The sequence below is a fragment of the Triturus cristatus genome, chromosome 8 (genome assembly GCF_964204655.1).
Source record: "Triturus cristatus chromosome 8, aTriCri1.1, whole genome shotgun sequence".
Taxonomy (NCBI): domain Eukaryota; kingdom Metazoa; phylum Chordata; class Amphibia; order Caudata; family Salamandridae; genus Triturus; species Triturus cristatus.
Window position 1 is genome coordinate 197419914 of NC_140591.1, and position 19945 is coordinate 197439858.

Genomic DNA, 19945 nt, shown 5'->3' on the forward strand with positions numbered 1-19945 from the left:
AGGACTTAGTACATCCGAAACAGACAATTATCTATGCACTGTGGTAATACAGAGCAACACGTCCAGGACATAGCACAACAGAAACAGACAATGATCTATGCCAGTGGTTCTCAACCTTTTGACTTGTGGGGACCACAAATTAATCATTCCTGGCACCCAGGGACCACCCCCCATATCATTATTGGAATCCGGGCCCCCCCTACTGAGTCATGACCGCTAAGTGAGGGCCCCAGCCTAAGCATTGTCATTGATTTGAACTGCAAAAAAATACTAAAAAATACAGACAAAAGTATTCTAACAAATACACAAATGATAACACATTTTATTTAATTTGAAAACAAATATACATTTAAAAAAATCTAAATTTAAATTTCAATATGAATGTTAGACCTTTTCAAAATTCAATTGAGGCCACTCATCATCCCTACTATATTCTGTTTGATGCACTTGCGCTGCTCCCACAAAGCAATCCGAGGATACTCACTTACTTTTTAGTCTCCAATTTCAAATTCCTTCACATTTACAGTACGTTTTAAAAGTTTCAATTATACATTTAGTTTCTTTATTTATATACACCTTATTAATATTATTTAATTTTCTAAGTAGTCGCGGACCCCAATGGGTCCCTGGACCACAGTTTGGGAACCACTGATCTATGCAAACACAGAGTAAAAACAGGTTAAGGATGTGCACATCTTTCAAACCTGTGCAGCCTGAGTACATAACATATTAAAACATGCAACTGGACCTCTACAGCTATCAACTAACAAACAAAAACACACCCACCCTTCGTTACCCCTTACCAAGCTTGTTATATATGGAGTTCCATAATCCACTGTCAAGTTGAGCTCACCACTGTAACTCCCAATCCCACCCAAAGCTTCCCCAGCAAAATCAATTACTTCCACCCTCTGAATCCTCCAACAAAAGATGGGAGTTATCAGATGTATCTGAGACAAAGTCTGGAGCCAATATATTATCTAATAAATGTTCCCATGCTCTAGCCCTATCAATTGTTCCCCGAACTCTCTTCAAGAAACAATACAGCACTCTCTAGTCCTGCCCATTTAATCAGCTAATCTCACCATTTAAACAAACGTGGTCTCCCAGCATATTTCTAATGCATTGTCAATTCTCGTTTGGCTAGTATCAATGCCAAATCAATAAATCTAGTGGTGTTTTTTAGGGTGTGGCTAACCCCCAAGGAGCCAGGCCTGGGGTGTACAAGGGATCACCCGTTGTGTGATATCGTTAACACAGCCTCTTCTCAGTACCCTTCTTAAGAGGGGAAGGCCCATACCATATGGTACATTTCTGCCCTAAGCTCCCTGCATCTTGGACATGCTGCATTAGCAGCTGCATAGAACCTATTGATCCTACCAGGTGTAGGGTAAGATCTATGCAGAAAATACAAATTAATTAATTTAAATCTGGCCTTACGAGAGACAGCCGGAATGTGAGGTAGGATCTTCTCATACTCCATATCCATAATCTGTAATTCTAAATTCGTCTCCCATTTCACTTTCAAATCTGTGAGGGAAGTTAGAATGTTGGTAAGTATGGCTTGATACAGGGAAGTGACCACTTTTACATGCCCCGTCATTGTACAAAGAAGTTGACAGTCTTTGTGCGTTGCAGATTCTAAGTCTCCATTTCCCCAATGATTCCTAATCGTGACTACCATTGTCTGGTGCAACAAGAATTGGCAAATTCCTCCACCAAGTCTGCAAATAAGCACAATTCTCCGTCCTATACGATTTATCCCATAGGCAGACCACCCTGCTATCTCCCCAACTACCCTTCGTGGACCACTATAGGCTTGGGCAACCTCTTGAGGAACACCTCAGGTTGAAAGCTGGTGTCTGGCATTATTGGCACATTGGAGAGACCCCTGCTTCAACCAGCAAATATGGAACCAAATTGACCCAGACCCATACAGGGATTCTGCCAGATACAGCAGGACGTTTCCCCTTGAATACACAAATCAACTGTTGGTGAAAACACAAGTCCACTTGAATCTTCAGCTGTCTTCTCTCCTTCAATTCAATGAAAATCTCAAGATCCTAATTAGACACTAATCCCTTCCGAATTGCTCTCAGTGGACTGTGTTGCTCCTGGCTCTGCTGCCACTCACTCAAAGAGATTTATTTACCGCTTGACACATTCCTGAGCATTGCCTCGCTTGTAAACCTCAGGAGAAACCCCTTTCTATTAGGCCTTTATCTCCTACAGACTGCCTTCTTCCAGTGACAGACATTTTTGAGGTGGTGAACTTCCTGCATTTTGGCCTTATAGTCTCCTTACAACTCTTCCTACACAAACAAACCTTATCTCTCATTCGGACGGCGGTCGGTATAGTTTTTTTCAGGCGGTTACAGTAAGAGGCTAATTCATGCTCCAGGAAGACTGGCCATGCCAGCTTATAGGCTACGGAAGCACAGGTGATAATCAGGGGCAGAACAAGCTGAGAACATATCTGCTAAGTGCACACGATGAGTCACACACACGCACATGTAACTTGCACCCGTGTTTCTGGGATAGTCTGGGTGAATGCTCCTTTTCATAGGAGTACAATAATCTGCTGCAGCTGTCACCACTTATCAAAAGGACTAGCTGAGGGCAGAAGCTGCAAATAAAAGACAGTAATTGGTAATAGTTTGAGGTATTACTCTCCTGTATCTCTTCATATAAAATACACTGCTTTGGCACTTAATGGGGAAGCAGCAGTGACTCCATCATTGTCCTGAGTGTATAGTGACTTTAGCTCTGGCAAGTTATTGTACGTTACTGCACACTGACATGGAGCAAGTCCTTAGGGCAGCGGGAAGAATGCTCCACTAACGTGTGATTCTATTTGACCTAAACCTGTCTATTCTTTCAAATCTGTCTGCTTTGAGAGCTTGTTGGCTGTGTGAGACCTGAGAATTTAGGCCAAGCCTAGACCTCTGATATGTGAATGGTACCTATACTGAGTGCTTCGGGTGTCTTGATGGGCGCCTGGCAGTGACCAATATGATGAGGCACTGGCAGAGATTAGGCCTGGCAGGCTAGTAGTGCTGACCAAAATAGTGACTCTTGTAAGATAACTCAAATAGCAGCTGTTGGACAGTGGATTATTAGTCGGGGCAAATGTGTATCTGCTGCTGGCAACTCTATGGGAGTTTGCGCTCAGGGGAGTTGGGGGGCTTTTCTACGATCCCTCGTCCCCGCTGGAGGACTTCAAAGGTTAGTGGCATATTTGTTGTTTGGCGCTGCTGACAGAACCTGACACAAAGATGTTTCTCATCTCATCTGTCTGCTTAGTGGTAGGGCTTCTGATTCCTCCACTCTTGAGGATTATTGTTGTGCAAGTCAGAGACTGGATGGATAACAACTGGCTCAAGGCAAATCTTAACAAAACAGAGGTGGCGATGACTGGCAACAGCCAAAAAATAGGGTCATCTCAACTCTGGCCTTCTAACTTTGGGCCTCATCCTTACGCCCTTCCCATGGGTAAGAGTCAAGGTAGATGCTAAATGTGAGATTGATGCCCAATGCTTAGCAGCAACATATTCCTGCAGTCTCTACATTCACAAACTCTTGTGTGGTTTCCTCATGCTCATGCCAGACTGCTTTCAGTTTTGCTCCCCTTCTTGGCACCGTAGACCCAGGTATAAGAGTGCTCTATAAATCTTTAAAACATAATCTAACTATATAATATCTGTGAGAAATTGGGTTAACTGGTTTAGAGGGATGAAAGCCCCATGCAAGCAACAACCACAAAGCTTGTCAGAGTGAACCTGACAAGGATTGTCAACCTGTGCTTAACTCTCTGATAGTTTGGCACAAACGCAGCCAGGCTTAACTTGTGTAAAGTATTTATGCAGCACATATGGAACCAGTCATTGCTGGAGTTCACGTAGGCGGTCGTCGTGGAATGCCATTGCTATTGCACGAAGTGCAGGTCTCGCGTTGCAGGTCATCCCGGACTGTCGCTGCCGGCGTGTAAAGCATGTCTCACCGGAGCTTCACGCTGCTGGTCATCGCAGGCAGTAGAGTTTTGGCGCGAAACGACTGTTCACAGTCACGAGGAGACCCCACTTCAGGATTTTCACTATTTCTTTTTGTAGGAGTTTCCACTGCTGCCAGTCAAGGGTCCAGGACCTGGAGAACACATCTTGGGGATCAGGACTCCCTCCAGCAGAGGCCAACAGCAGGGCTCAGTCAGGTACAGGCAGCCCCAGTTGCAACTGGGCAGTTTCTGGGTGGGCTCTGAGGCTTGTTGTGTTCTGTAACCCACACAGGAGGTCAGTCAACTGACCCTTGGAGTCACTCTGGGTAGACTTGGATCAAGGTAAGCAGGTCCAATCTTCCTTCATCAAACAGCAAGGCAGTCCTTCTGGCAGCAGGGCAGTCCTTCTTCAGAATATTCCACAGGCCGTGTTTTGATTTCAGGTTCTCAGAGTGCCACTTTTATCCCCAGTGCCAGCCGGTGGGTGGCAGATGCCCCCTTTATCTAATCTTCCCCGTTTCCTTGGTTTGTCACCAAACTAGCTAGGTTCAACAAACGGAACAATGTAAAATTACAGTTAATTTGTGGGTAAATAGTATTCTCCTACCTGCTTCTAAACTATGGATAAGACTTACTAAATGTAAAAAGGCAACCCAGGGGAGAGGTAGGCCTTTCCACAGTAAAAAAACACTTTGGGAGTTTTTCTCTGCCAGGACTTGCAAAACCTGAACCAACATGTCCAGCATTTTAAATACTAAGCACCCTGCCCTAGGAGCTCTCAGGGCCTACCTTAGGGGTGATTTTTAAAATTCTAAAAAGGAAGGTTTAGGCCTGTTAGAAGGCTTATTTTGTCAGGCAGCAGTGGCAGGCCGGAGACATTTTTTAAAGGGCTACTTTAGTGGGTGACACATTGACTGCTACAGCCTAAGAGTAGCATTTAATTTACTGGCCCCTGAGTACATGAAGTACTATATACTATGGACTTCTAAACAATTTAAATGTGCCAATTAGATGTATACCAATTTTACCAAGTCCGAGGGAGAGAGCACCAGCATTTTGCCACTGGTTACTGTTATATTCTCCAAATTGATCAATGCGATTTTACATGTGCATTTGATGAGATGCTTTGGAATGCTGGCCGCTTCCTAGCAACCTGTCTTCTATGTGAGGTGAGTGGAATGTAAGGGGAACAGAGAGGAGAAGGCAGTTGCAGAGGAAGGTGGCTGGTGCTTCCAGGGGTCGTTCCTGTGATCTTAATAAATCATCTAAAACCTACAGAAGTGTGTGGTCTCCTCAAAACTGGCGACGAGGATGGGATCACCTATATAGAGTAAAGGACACAACTGCAAGAGGCTTCAATTTAACGAAACCTTGTGGAGGAACATGCTTCGAGTGTGAGTGACCCCTGGACTGTTTTTTTTTGTGTTTGATTAAGACACAAGCTGACACGGTGTCCATCTAGCCAACGTGGTATCTGTCGTTACCACTCCCGATGTGGATGCAGCAGTTCGCGTGTGTCTTTATGCCTGCTTAATGGGCATTGGCACATATTATTGGAATTTGTGTCTGGGCGTTGTAGGACTGAAGCGGTAACTATGCATTATCTCGTCATTTGAGAAATTCATGTGAACGCATTGAACGTGCAGTAGTGCGACCAAGTCTGTGGACCAAATTTTGTTTCCAATCATAGTCTACAGTTGGTAAACGGAAAGTCCGTGCGCCTACCTGGTCTGCCGCTCAGTTTCAAACATCGCCATTCTTGAAGACGCTGCATCGCGGACACGCTGTATGACGCACGACCACTGTGCTGTGCAAGGCGTTCCGAGCGTTCGACGTCTACGTAATACGTGCGCCATATTGAAGTAAGCACGTATTCGGATCAAGCGCAACATCGGTGACACGCATGCCTCTGCAACCCGGAAGCGTGCCACCAGTGAGTTTAAAGTGCGCGGTCTAGGCTTGTATTGCTCCCTACCGCACGCGCACCAGGAAGTACAGAATTTAAGCTTTCAGCGTTTTTTTTGTTGTTGTTTATTCCAATCTTCTTCGGTGACACACTCATCGATACCAGTGTGTCACATTCTACACAGCGTTTACCAAGCCACTGACATTATTGCTAATCGAGACATCATTGGCCTGTTTTGTGTTCACGGCATATCCAACCAAGAAGCCACATTTTGGGTAGGAATTGTTCATCATTGAATATGCAGCATGTGCAGCGTTTGTTTTATGTGATTCATCAACAGTGACAGTGACTTCAACATCTTTTATCTTATAACAATTGACACCTTTCACATAAGCACATTAGCATACCAGTGCAACACGGACAGAAATGACGACGCAAACAATTCCAGCACCACCATTTTTTTTGCAAAATCCTGGTCAACCATGTATGATGTGGAAACATTGGAAGGAGACTTTCGAGACATATTTAGAAGCTATAGGGGGTGATGTGTATGTCTCAAAAAGGAAGTTGGCAATCTTGAAACAATTTTTAGGGTTAGAAGGTAGAAATGTGTTAAAAACGTTATCTATGGTAGAAGCTAGCAATATTGCAGTGAACACAGATGACGAAGCGGGTGGGGATAGTAATATCGATGTATATGATATTGCGCTGAAAGCTTTGGAAGAGAATTTCGGGAAAAAAGTGAGTGTGGTGGTAGAAAGGCACAAATTTTTTTCACGTGCACAATTATCAGAAGAAAACATTGAGCAGTTTGTTGCTAATTTAAGGATGTTAGCTGTCACTTGTAAGTTTAACGACATGAGGGATGACCTGATTAGGGATCAATTGATTAACAGAATGTCGAATCTCAAGATTCAAGAAAAATTGTTAAACTTAAAAGATCCTTCTTTAGATAAAACATTATCTGTTGCTAAGAGAATGGAAAATACATCTAGATACGTTAAAGAACTTAACTCGTTATCCAAAAAAGTTGCACATGATGAAACTGTACACAACATAAAAGGGAGTGTTAAAAAACCAATTGAAAAAACGGTTCTAGAGAAAAAGCACGATGTAGTAAAAACCAAGCCAAAAGTTTGTTTTAGGTGTGGCAGTTCTAAGCAAACAGCTGATGCCAGTCATTGTCCTGCAGCTAAAAGCAGATGTTACAAGTGTAGAAGATTTGGGCATTTTGCTAGATGGTGCAAAAGCTCTGTACCGGTGGTAGTCTCTAAGTCCGTTAACATGGTAAATGAAGCAGATAATTCTGAGAAGGAAGAAACTTCATTCGATAGTGATGAAGACAATGTAGAAGTGATGGTCATAGAGTCAAATCAAGTTCTTAAGTGTGAGGCGAGTAAGAATGATAGTTATTGTCCTAAAAAATGTACGATTAGAATCAAAGACAAAGATGTGCAAGTCTGGGCTGATTTGTGCTCCCCATTCACTATCGTAGACAAATCTGTATGGGAAAACTTGGGAGGAAAATTGGAGGATTTACAACCCACTGATGTCATCCCAGAGGGATATTGTGGCGAAAAATTACCAGTTGTGGGCTATGCTGAAACAGAAATGTGTTTTCTTAATAGGAAAACTACGGCTAAATTGTATGTAGTACACAAGGGTAGATCACTTTTAGGCTGGAGAGAACAAAGGGCTCTTGACATAATATTAAATCCTAATCATCCACAACAAGTACTATTAACATCCACAGGGAACACTACTGACTGGGTCACTAAATTTCCTGAATTATTCAGTAAAAAGTTAGGATGTTTAAAAAAATTTAAACATCGAATTATTTTGAAAACTGATGCCATTCCCAAGGTGCATAAAGTTAGGAATGTTCCGTTTATATTAAGAGACAAGCTTAAGGATGAATTACAAAGACTTTGTAAGGACAAAGTAATTGAGCCCATTGAGGCATCCGAATGGTTAAGTCCGATAGTTTTGGCCAGGAAACCTAACGGAAATATCAGAATGTGTATTGACTTGAGAGACCTGAACGAAAACATTTGGATAGATCGACACCCTCTTCCTCATATCAATGAAATGTTAACAAGAGTAAAGGGAGGTACACATTTCAGCACGTTGGATTTATCCAACGCATATCACCAGGTATTATTACATGAAGATTCGAGACATGTCACATCATTCATTACACCAGAGGGTGCTTTTCAATTCATTCGCATGCCATTTGGTCTGGCATCGGCTTCGGCCGTATTTCAAAGGGTGATGCAGTCTATATTAGCAGGGCTGCAAAACGTTTTAGTGTTCCAAGATGACGTTTTAGTTTGGGGGTGTGATAAGACCAGTCATGACAAAGTTTTAGAACAAGTTCTCAGGAAACTTTTGGAGGCTGGGCTTACCATTGCTTTAGAAAAATGCAAATTTGGTGTAAGTGAGGTTGAGTATTTAGGCCACACTTTGACATGCAATGGAGTTAAACCTAAACGAAGTTTGGTTGAGGCTATAGAAAGAGCACCTGCTCCCTGTGACAAAGACCAACTTAGATCGTTCCTTGGACTTGCTGAATATTACTCAAAATTTGTACATCATTTCTCTGAAAAAGTACACGAATTAAGGAAATTAATGAAAAAGGATGCCAAATTTGAGTGGTCTGAAGCATGTCAACAGAACTTTGATGATATCAAAAAAGATATTTCCAAAGCGGTCACCTTGAAACCTTTTGATCCAGAAGATCAAACCATCATTTCCACTGATGCAAGCAATCAGGGTCTAGGTGCAGTATTGAGTCAGATACATAATGGCAGGGAAAGAGTTGTGGCTTTTGCTTCCCGCACTTTAAAAGGTGCAGAACACACATATTCGACCATTGAAAAAGAGGCTTTAGCATGCTGGTGGGGAATACAATATTTTCGAATTTTTGTGTGGGGAACTAGATTCAAATTATACACGGACCACAAACCTTTGGTGGATCTTTTTTCCACCAGAGGAGCAGGAAAGGCTACTTCCAGAATAGCTAAGTGGTTATATCGTCTTCAGGAGTACACTTTTGAAATTAAATATATTCCTGGTGCAAGGAACATAAATGCCGATTGTGTATCTAGGTTACCTTTAGATGATATACAAGACGAAGAGGATGATGGATGGATGGTAGCGGAAGTAAAAGACGTTTGCAGTGCTATCAGTGAAGAGGACTGGAGGGAGGCTCTTGATAAAGATGAAGTATTAATCAAAATCAAGAGTGTTCTAAACCGCGAACAAGGGTGGAGATTACATAAAGAGTTGGAGTCTTTCAAATTAATTTGGTCACAGTTAAATGTAGTAAATGAGTTACTTTGGAGAGGTAGTAGGTTGGTTGTACCCGTGACATTAAGAGATACATTATTAAACATCATGCACGAAGGTCATGGTGGGATGTCCGCCATGAAAAGGAGAGTGAGGGAGGACTTTTGGTGGACTGGAATGGACATACAAATTGAGCGATATGTTCGTGATTGCATTGCCTGTGCATGCAGTGACAAGACCCATTCATCCCAGGAAACCACTATTGTGTCGTCAGCCATACCTAAGGGTCCTTGGGACAAATTGGTGATTGATATATATGGACCTTTTGATGTTTTAAATGTGACTGAAAGATTTGCCATAGTAATGGTTGATTATTTCTCTAAGTGGCCAGAAGTAGCTTTCGTGAAAGAGGTTAAGTCCAGTAATGTCATTTCATTCTGTGAGGACATATTCAGAAGGGAGGGGTGCCCTGCTGAGATAGTCACAGATAATGGTCCTCAATTTATCTCAGAGGAATTTGAAAAATTTCTTGTCAGGTGGGGAATCAAACACACCAGAACACCTGTGTATCATCCAAGGGGAAATGGGCTTGTGGAACGCTTTAACAGAGTATTGGTGGAATGTATACAACTAGCGTGCATGAGTGGTGAATGTTGGAGGCGACAGGTAAAAGACATGTTATGGTCGTATCGCACTACCCCTCATTCGGTAACTAAAGAGACACCTTTTTCGTTACTCAAGGGCAGAGTACCATGTTCTGTAGCTGTTCCAGCCTGGATGAACAAAGCTGGGAAATACGAGGCAGACATAAAAAAGGTACAACACAGAGTAGAAGAATACCAAAAGGCATATTGTCATAGGCACAACAAAAATATCATAAAGCACAAGCGTTTGTTCAAGCAGGGAATGTTTGTAAGAGTATGGTTGGGTGACAAATCTAGGAAGGGTTGTTCCAAGTGGTCTGGTCCCAAAGAGGTTGTACTTGTGAAGGGAAACAGTTTGAAGCTGTCAGACGGTAATTGGTGGAACACCAGAAAAGTATCGCCATGTTCCGATACTGAAATAATTGCATCATCTAAAGGTCACCATGACGTTATCACTAGTAAACCTGTTTCTGATTCTGGGGATGTACCTGCAAATAGAGTTGGTTCTGGACGCATACGTGTAATGCCAAGAAAATATGAGGATTACATATGTTCGTAATAGTTACATTTCTAAAGTCAATAAAAACGAATTCAGCAAACAGGAGGGATGACCGTAAAAGGTTTGGGGGAATACCACGTCAAGGATTTCAGGTCTTGCAATATCCAAATGAGACACAAAACAGAGTAGCCTCGATGGAGAGAGACCATAATACATCCTCTTAGAAGTCTGATCTGAATGCAATCATGCAGTGGGACACGTCGCATCACATCCTTACAGAATCTCAGAAGGCACTGACCTTGGCACATCACACGCAGAATACAAAAGTTCCAACCAGCTACCAATGCAGAGGCTTGTTCGAGATGGTTGCAAAAGTGCATAAACTTCAAAGAATTGCAGCATTTCTACTGGGACGTTAAACTATTTTGAATCAGTAATTAGGCTAATTCCATAACTTGTATGAGGCAATATTTCCATCCTGTAGGAGAAGCATGTATGCATATTCTATACAGGTGCCTAATGTCTGCTCGGGAAGCATTAAAGCCAACCTCTTCCTTACTGCCTGAAAAAATGAAAGGAAAGGATCACATCCATGCATTGTGAGGACACAGATGATTTCATTCGGTTAGAGTAGAGTGAGACAAGTGTAGAGAGATGTAGCCCTACCACACACTGTCCTGCAGCATGTGCTCATTACCAGCAGTGTGAGTAAATGTTAGTACGATCTATGGGTGTCAGGCGACTTCAGGGAATTTCGCACTTCACACAGAAGTACGACGTCTCTCAAATCTGCCCCGGGGCAGCAGATCAAAACTTGACATAACCTCGTATTTGGATGTTCCAGGATATGAACTTCTGTGATCTCCTGCTGTCACCTGAGTGGCAAATGGAACACTCAGTGTCCACCACTCAGCCGTAAACGTTGCTTTTGCTGCTGCCGGAAGTTCTGCCATCGAACTTCCGGCAGCAGAGAAAAAAGTCCAGCCTGAGCAAATGGTGAGTGTCTGCTCCTCCTGGCCTGCCCAGAAGTGGAAGTACTGCCTCTGCAGCATAAGGCCCACTCTGAGCTTTTTTAATGTAAACTTTGTTTGTCAGTTTTATATTTCTAATTCCTAACAAGTTATCTAGATAAACAAACCATATTTGAAAAACAATAGTACAAAAGGTGAGTACAATACAGTACTACATGTCGATGCTATCTGTATATTAAGCGTGGATTATCAATCTCCAGATGCTACAGGAAACACAACTGTTACCACCAAACTTACTTTCATTTGCATCTTTCCTTGTGTTCTTTATGTAGGCAGAAAACTTCGCAAACACGTCATTTCCAGCTGAGTTCGATTCTGGATGTTTAGTCGCAAGTTTAGGGTATCTGTGGAAGTATTACATTAAGAACTTCCTGAGAAGACACTCAATTTACCAATCACGGACACATGTTCAATGAAAAGCAGGGAAAGTAAACATTTCTCATATAAACTGCATACCTCAAAATAAGTTCGGAAAAGGCCTTACCATGCTCCCTATTATGTAACTTCTAGAACACTAGTTATTGTATTTCTCCTAAGATGGCAACTGAATTGTTTGAGGTCACCCCAGTCTGATCAGTGAAGATGGCTAGAGAAAGTAAGCAACAGGCTCTCACTGAAAGCTTTATTGTTTTTATTTATTTATTTAATTTAGTTCGAAATTGACCTTAGAGCGTTAGAGGACTTTATCGGTAGTGATACATGTAAACGATCGCTCTATAACGATAACAGTTAAGGCTCAAAGGAACGGCTTCAGTGAAAGCGGTACAAGAAATCACAGAGGACATAGGTTACTTTAAAGGAGGTGTCTCTAAGTTATAAGGCTGAGTTCCCACTGGAAAGTGATTTGTTTCATTGTAGTGCGTAATTCCGAAGGGAAGGGAGGGAGTTCCAAATCCTCGTCGCACTGCCAGAGAAGGCCTGATTCACATAGCATTAATGTTTGAATCTCAGATGCTCCAGGAGAAGGGATTCAGCATTCCTCGAACCCCGTTGGGTACCAGAGATTTTCAACTTTCTAGCCAGATAGGAGGGGCTGAGTTTAGAAGAGCTTTGTGAGTGATGCACAACGTCTTAAATCATGGGCCGGGGGAGGCGAAGTGGGACACGTTAGGGGCCCGTGCCCAAGGCCTCCCAGAGGCGGGAACCCCAACCCCCCCCCCACAAGCCCCCGAAGAAGGGGGCGACAAGATTGGTCGCCCCCAAGCTAGCCGCGAGCCGCCAATTCGGGTGAGAGAGGGCAAGCGGCCGGGGTGTACAAAAGGGGGTGCAGGTCTCCCCTTGTGGCACTGAACCCCCTGATCCAATTGGAATATGACCGCCATCGGACTGACGTGGAGCATCACCCCAGACGGGACACTGGAAGATGAGGCTTTGGCGGGACCATCGGCGGACAACAGCACCAGAGGATGAGGCTTTGGCAGTTGGGGATGCCCAGAGGAGCAGCGAGGACGCCGGCGGCAAGAAGGAGCCCCCCCCCCCCCGCTCCGAGGTTCCAATCTGCTCCGATCTGCGGGGGTGCCAAGAGGAGCAGCGAGGGAGACGGCATCAAGGCACGGCAGGATACGGAGAGACCAAGCGGTGGGAAGAGCGACCCAGACTGAACCCGACTTAACCGGTCTTTGTTTATGCGGCAAAAGCGTCGATGAAGCGGTGCTTGGAGCGTCCCGCCTCAAGTCAGCACACCTGGCTAGTCCTGATCGGGAGCAAGAGGTGGGGGCAGCGCCAGGCCAGAGCGGAGCTGAGTGAAAACAAGCCCGGCGCCGGCTGGCAACTACAAATACTGCCCTTTTTGTGGGCAAGAGAAGAGCATCAATGGCTCAATTAAATTATAAATACATGAAAAAATAGTATAAAAATGGTGTCAAAATTGTAACTACAAATCATACAGCAAATACCTGATGTGTCTACTAAACATAAGGATCAATCTGAATTACATAATTCTTATGTATTTCTTAATCCTGCTGTTTCAAGAGCTGTTATGAGTGATACCATTTACCACTTTAAAGGTGTCCAATCAAAATATAGGCACATCCACTACCACACTTCCCACCCCGGCTGTGGCATAGGCAACTATAATATGTATTCCTTGCTTCAAAGATCAATAGGCCATTAAAGAATATCTTTGTGGTAACCTTCTCAAAAGTGACACTTCATCCATGAATCATAAGGACTGCAACTATGGCAGACACCCAAAGTAGAAAAACCTAATTTTATAAAGAAACTTGTTTCAGATCCATCGACTAGAAGGCTGAATAACGCACCGCATGTCAATCTAGAATAGGCTCAACTTGCACAATGGTAACTGGCTACCTGACTATTCAGAATGGTTTCCTGTGGCATGTTTCATATCAACATCAATTTACCTTGGAGGCACTAATTTTTCTTCTAAGAACTCTTCAATCTTATTGACATCTGTCTTCACTTCTCCATCAAAAGTCATGAAGGGAGGGTTTGTCCCAGGTGCTAAATTCTGTAGGTCTGCAGGTTTCCTGGATAAAGATAGATTAAACAGAAATAATTTTGTGTTGCACATCATTAACACAGAATTTACTTATGGTTGGCGTTAGTTACAGAATATACAAAACCTCACAGATTTTGCAAGTCAGCAACACCAACGAACCACAACAAGGCTCCAGCACACTGCAATTATGTATACATGGTGCTGCATTAAAGCACTAAAAACAGTACTCTGGTGGCGGGTCATGGTTACCCTCGGTCCAAGACAGCAACATGATCTTGGGACTCTGGCCACATCTCTTCAAATTGGCACAAGCATCACATCAAGGAGTCATTCTACCTGCTGATACAAAGGTCTTGCTGAGGATGATAGTGAGCCTGTATGCTTGTTATGCGGTGGCATGTAAGACTGTGGCAGCCTCCCTCTCTTACCCTTCAGACCTAGCAGCATCAGATTGGCCATGACCGAGGGTAGAAAGGCAGCGGTGGGCGGTTTCTTTTAATGGGCCAATTTTATTCTTGCCACAAGGACCTAGGCCCTTTCATTTGTCTTCTCTCTCAATTTAGCTTGTCCTAGTGCCAATATGCCCTGTACGGTGGACATTGGGCTTTACGAACGTTTTCCATGCCAAGAGTATTGGAAAAAGTTACCTACCTTTTGTAATGATTTTTCTCTATCTATCTAACTGCAGATTCTTCACCTTAGAAGTCTCCCCAGGAGCCAGACTGGATTCGGAAAGGTTTAGCTGGCAGTGCTCCTGCACACTGACTCTACACTGTCCCGAAGGTGAGGGAGCAGAGCTGCATATAAGTGCCGCCCCGGTGCACTGACGTCAGTTTCTCTCTTTCTACACCTTCCAAAGCAGATCTATTACCTTGCAGCACTTTTAACAAGCATTGGCATAGCCAATAGGTCTCGCCTTTGGGACCTTATAAGTGTTTAGCCATGCAACAATTGCATAACTAAATACTTATAAGGTCCCAAAAGCGAGACCTATTGGGTATGCCAAGTGGCCATGCGGCCGCGAAAGTGATCGCGATCAAGCATCAAAGCGGCCGCGAAAGTGAAAGTAATCGCGGTAAAAGCGGCGTGCGCGCCTGCGCACATGCACTGTAGCTCTAGGCTGGCCTCGTAGCACTTTTTGGAGCCCTCTCAATAAGTCTCGCCAGACCAGCGCATGCGCTGGGTCAGGCGAGACCTAAAAATGGGCAGTCAAATAGGTCGCAGATACTACTCACAAATAAGCAAGGTAAGTTTTGGGGGACTCCCAAAAAGTAAAGGTACTGAAATTGTCATTGGGGTTTAAGTATTTGTGAGAGAGAAAGACCAGGTTGTTTGGGGCTACTGAATACTGCTAGGGTAGGTGCTTAAAAAGAAGACATCAGGAAAGTATACACCCCCAAGTTCAATACTAGTAGCCGGCCAAGATTGCAGGATCTGGAAAACTGGGAAGACGATGATGATTCAACAACTCAGATTATTATACCAACAGGACAGTTTCACACTTATGGGACAAAAAGTTAAATCGAGGGAATAATAACTTAGAACAAGCCACACACTAACAGGCACAAGCATCAAGCAAAAGAATTGTGATTCCTTAATAGTGATTATTAAGGAATTGCTATTAAGGACTCGCAATTCCTTATGCATGTGGGAATAGCAAAATAAATTGCGATTCCCATACATTCCCTAATGGCGAATCGCAAATTATGATTCGCTATTAGGGAATGCCTTCTCAATCATTCCTATGGGCCTAGAGGCCCATAGGAGTGAATGGGACAGCATTCGCAAATTGCGAATTAAATTTCAAGGGTGCTAGGGGGGCAAAATGCCACCCTGATGCACCCCCAAAAATGGGATGTGTGTACATGTGGCACACACAAATGCCCTAAGGGCATGTTTATGCGCCACATGGCACTTAGAAAAATGCAATTTTGTTCATTTTTCTAAAAATTTGCAAATTAACATCAACTTGATGACCCTTCACCTGCCGGAACTGCAGCTTCACCAGCATCCGCCCCGCCAAACCTCCGCCCAGGAAAGAACCCAACTACCTCAGATGCATCCTCCTCAACACCCGCTCCGCCCGCAAACACGCCGTTGAACTCTGGGACCTCCTCGACTCAACCTCCCCAGACGTCGCCTTCCTGACGGAGACCTGGCTGAACCCCGCCTCAGCACCCGACATCGCCATAGCCATCCCGGAAGGCTACAAGATCACCCGCAGGGATCGCACCAACGGAGTAGGAGGAGGAATCGCCATCGTCCACAAGAACACCCTCAGAGTCTCGACCAACACCGACGACACCCTCAGCACCACCGAACACCTGCACTTCCAGATCCACACCGACCCCAACACCAACCTCAGATGAACCCTCGTCTACAGACCCCCGGATCCCGACCACAGTTCAGCGACTCCATCGCCGACTTCATCAGCACACACACCCTCGCCTCCACGGACTACATCCTTCTCGGGGACCTGAACTTCCACCTCGAGAACAACAACGATACCAACTCCACCACCCTGATCCACAACCTCGCCAACCTCGGACTCAGAAAGCTTGTGACAACACCCACCCACGCCGCCGGCCACACGCTTGACCCCATCTTCTCCGCAAGCTCCCACGCCTCCTTCAACCACACCACCGAACTCCACTGGACCGACCATCACTGCATCCACTTCGCCTTCAGGAAGCCCACCACGCACCACTGCACCCAACAGATGCCTCACCGCTGCTGAAGCAAAGTCACCGAAAACCAGCTAACCACCACCCTCGCCCAGAGCCCACCCACCGACCCCACCAACACTGACACCGCCGCCCGCAACTTCAGACAGTGGATCGGCGACTGCGCCAACACCCTCGCCCCGCTCAATAAACCCTCCAACAGACACACCAGCAAGAAATCCACCTGGTTCACCGAAGACCTCCAGGCCTCCAAACGAACATGCCGAAAACTGGAGAAGAACTGGATCCGCGAACGAACACCGGACAGCTACACAGCCCACAAGATCGCCACCCGAAGACACCATCACCTCGTCAGATCCGCCAAAAGGGCCTCACTCAAAGACCGCCTAGATAACAACGCACACAACAGCAAAGAGCTCTTCAACATCGTGAAGGAACTCTCCAACCTCAACTCCAACACCAACGACATACCACCTTCTCAAGACCTGTGCAACTCGCTGGCCACCTTCTTCCACCACAAGATCGCCGACATCCACGACAGCTTCAACGCCACAAACGCCCCGACAACCACTGAGACCTCCGCCCCCACGACCACCACCTGCACCAACCGCCTGCTCTCCTGGACCAACATCAACGACGAGGACACCAGCAAGATTATGAACACCATCCACTCCGGATCACCATTAGACCCAAGCCCACACCACATCTTCAACAAAGCCAGCACAGCCATCGCACCCCATCTCCGGAAAGTAATCAACATCTCCTTAGAGACAGCAACCTTCCCGGAAAGCTGGAAGCACGCCGAGATCAACGCCCTACTCAAGAAACCAAAGGCGGACCCCAAGGACCTCAAGAACTTCCGGCCCATCTCCCTGCTCTCGTTCCCGGCGAAGGTCATCGAGAAGACCGTCAACAAACAACTGACCCGCTACCTCGTGGAGAACAGCATCCTGGACCCGTCCCAGTCCGGGTTCTCCAGAAACCACAGCACCAAAACTGCCCTCATTGCCGCCACCGATGACATCAGGACCCTGCTAGACAACGGAGAAACGGCAGCCCTCATCCTCCTGGACCTGTCAGCCACCTTCGACACGGTCTGCCACCGCACACTACGAACACGCCTACACGACGCCGGGATCCAAGAGAAGGCCCTGGACTGGACCACATCCTTTCTCTCTGGCAGAACACAGAGCGTCCGCCTCCCCCCTTCTGCTCCAATGCCACCGAGATCATCTGTGGCATACCCCAGGGCTCATCCCTCAGCCCAACGCTGTTCAACATCTACATGGCACCTCTCGCCCACGTCGCCCGACAGCACGACCTCAACATCATCTCCTACGCCGATGTCACCCAGCTGATCCTCTCCCTCACCAAAGACCCTCACACCGCCAAAACCAACCTCCACGAAGGAATGAAGGCCGTCGCCGAATGGATGAGGAAAAGCCGACTGAAGCTGAACTCGGACAAGATGGAGGTCCTCATCCTCGGTTCCATCCCTCCGGCCTGGGACGACTCCTGGTGGCCGACCACACTGGGAACAGCTCAAACACCCACCGACCACGCACACAACCTAGGGGTCATCCTCGACTCCACCCTCTCCATGACTAAGCAGGTCAACGCCTTCTCCTCCTCCTAATTCAACACCCTCCGCATGCTCTGCAGGATCTACAAGTGGATCCCCACCGAAACGAGAAGAACGGTCTCCCAGGCCCTCGTCAGCAGCAGGTTGGACTACGTAAACGCCCTCTACACAGGAACTTCGGCCAAACTCCTTAGACGGCTGCAACGCATCCAGAACACCTCTGCACGTCTGATCCTCAACATCCCCCGCCGCAGACACATCACACACCACCTGAGAGACCTGCACTGGCTCCCCGTCAACAAGAGGATAACCTTCAAGCTCCTCACCCACGCACACAAAGCACTCCACAACACTGGACCAGCATACCTCAACAGACGACTCAGCTTCTACACTCCTACCCGCCAGCTCCGCTACACCGGCCTCGCCCTCGCCGCAGTCTGCCGGCGGCAGATCTTTCTCCCACCTCGCCACCAAGACCTGGAACACCCTCCCCACCCACTACGGCAGACCCAAGACCTACTGACCTTCAGAAGACTCCTCAAGACCTGGCTCTTCGAGCAGTAGCAGCACCCACCCACCCCCAGCGCCTTGAGACCCTCACGGGTAAGTAGTGCGCTTTACAAGTGGTATGATTGATTGATTGATTGATTGATGTTAATTTGCGATTCCTTAATTCAAAGTTGCATTCTGAGAATGCTTCTTGCATTGCATTTGGGGAATCGCAAATTGCGATACTCTAACTGCATTCGCAAACTAGGTCATCGCAAAAATTGCGATGACCTATTTTGCAAATGCATTTTGGGTTGATGCATTGAAAATGTCATTTTATTGGACGCAAACGAGCCGATTCTGCGAATCGGCCTGGTTGCGACCTGTAAATAGATTGATGCGTGTGCCCCAAAGTGTTCAATACACTGCTAGAAATAGGGGCAGGAAAAAGGTAGGGGCACAACATGATGAAACTTAATAGAACCTGGAAGACACTCAACCTCCCTGGTCTACATATATGTGTGGGAATCTAAACAAGGTAGACTGAAAACTGACCTTGAATTATACCCCTAAGACATCTAGGATAATGAGGTTTAAATTCATAGAGAACAATTATTTGCACCAAACATAAACCAGCTCTTAAAGAGTGAATAAGATATACCCGTTGTCTGTGCCCTAGATTAGTAAAAACCCCCTGCAGCCATGCTCCTGTCTGACTGTATGAACTACTGGGTAACAATAGCCAAAAATATTGATGAAATGAACTAGAGAGCAGAGATTATGAAACATGAAATTTGTCTTTTGGATTTCATGTCAAGCACCCAAGAAAATGAACACGAGCACTAAATTATTTGACCAAACTTTGGTGCTTGCAGTAAGAGGTATTGAATGTTCACATACATTTACAATAGTACGGCTATCGTGGAATTGGAAAAAGGGGGCTAAAAAAATGGTTGGAGACTGACAGCATGCTGCTTCACGCAGACAGGATAGAGGGCAAAAGGAACTTTGAAGCGGTGAAGGAATGAGATGAATTCGTGCAGGTGCTCATGGGAAAGACTAATAATGAGCGCCCACCTCGAGCGGTTGTTGAGCGCAACAGGCTGATAAAAAGTATGTTATAACCATGCCTGAATAAGAGTGCTAATGAGAAATTTTTATGTATATCTTGCTCTTTTTTTTCTTTTTTAAATAATTATTAGCAATATCCATCATCCGCTAGGCAGTTTTCCTAGATGCTCTATCGGTAGGCAACATATGCAGCCCATTGATGTGGAAACAACTAGATGTTAATTTTAAATGAAACCGTTCCTGATATCCTCACTACTGAGACATGATAATAATCTGCAAGAGATCTCTGAATTATTGCT

At 45.4% G+C, this 19945-nt stretch overlaps 1 protein-coding gene across 3 annotated transcripts in view; it reads right to left on the bottom strand.

Annotated features, from left to right (window-relative positions):
* CLIC6 (CLIC family member 6) overlaps positions 1–19945 on the bottom strand; it is a 325094-nt gene that overhangs the window by 15892 nt on the left and 289257 nt on the right. For all 3 annotated transcript variants that reach the window (XM_085621327.1, XM_085621326.1, XM_085621328.1), the window contains exons 3-4: positions 13723–13848; positions 11597–11703 (exon numbers count right to left, since the gene is read on the bottom strand). In XM_085621327.1, the coding sequence (XP_085477453.1) occupies positions 11597–11703; positions 13723–13848 (233 nt within the window). The remainder of the gene's footprint in view (positions 1–11596; positions 11704–13722; positions 13849–19945) is intronic.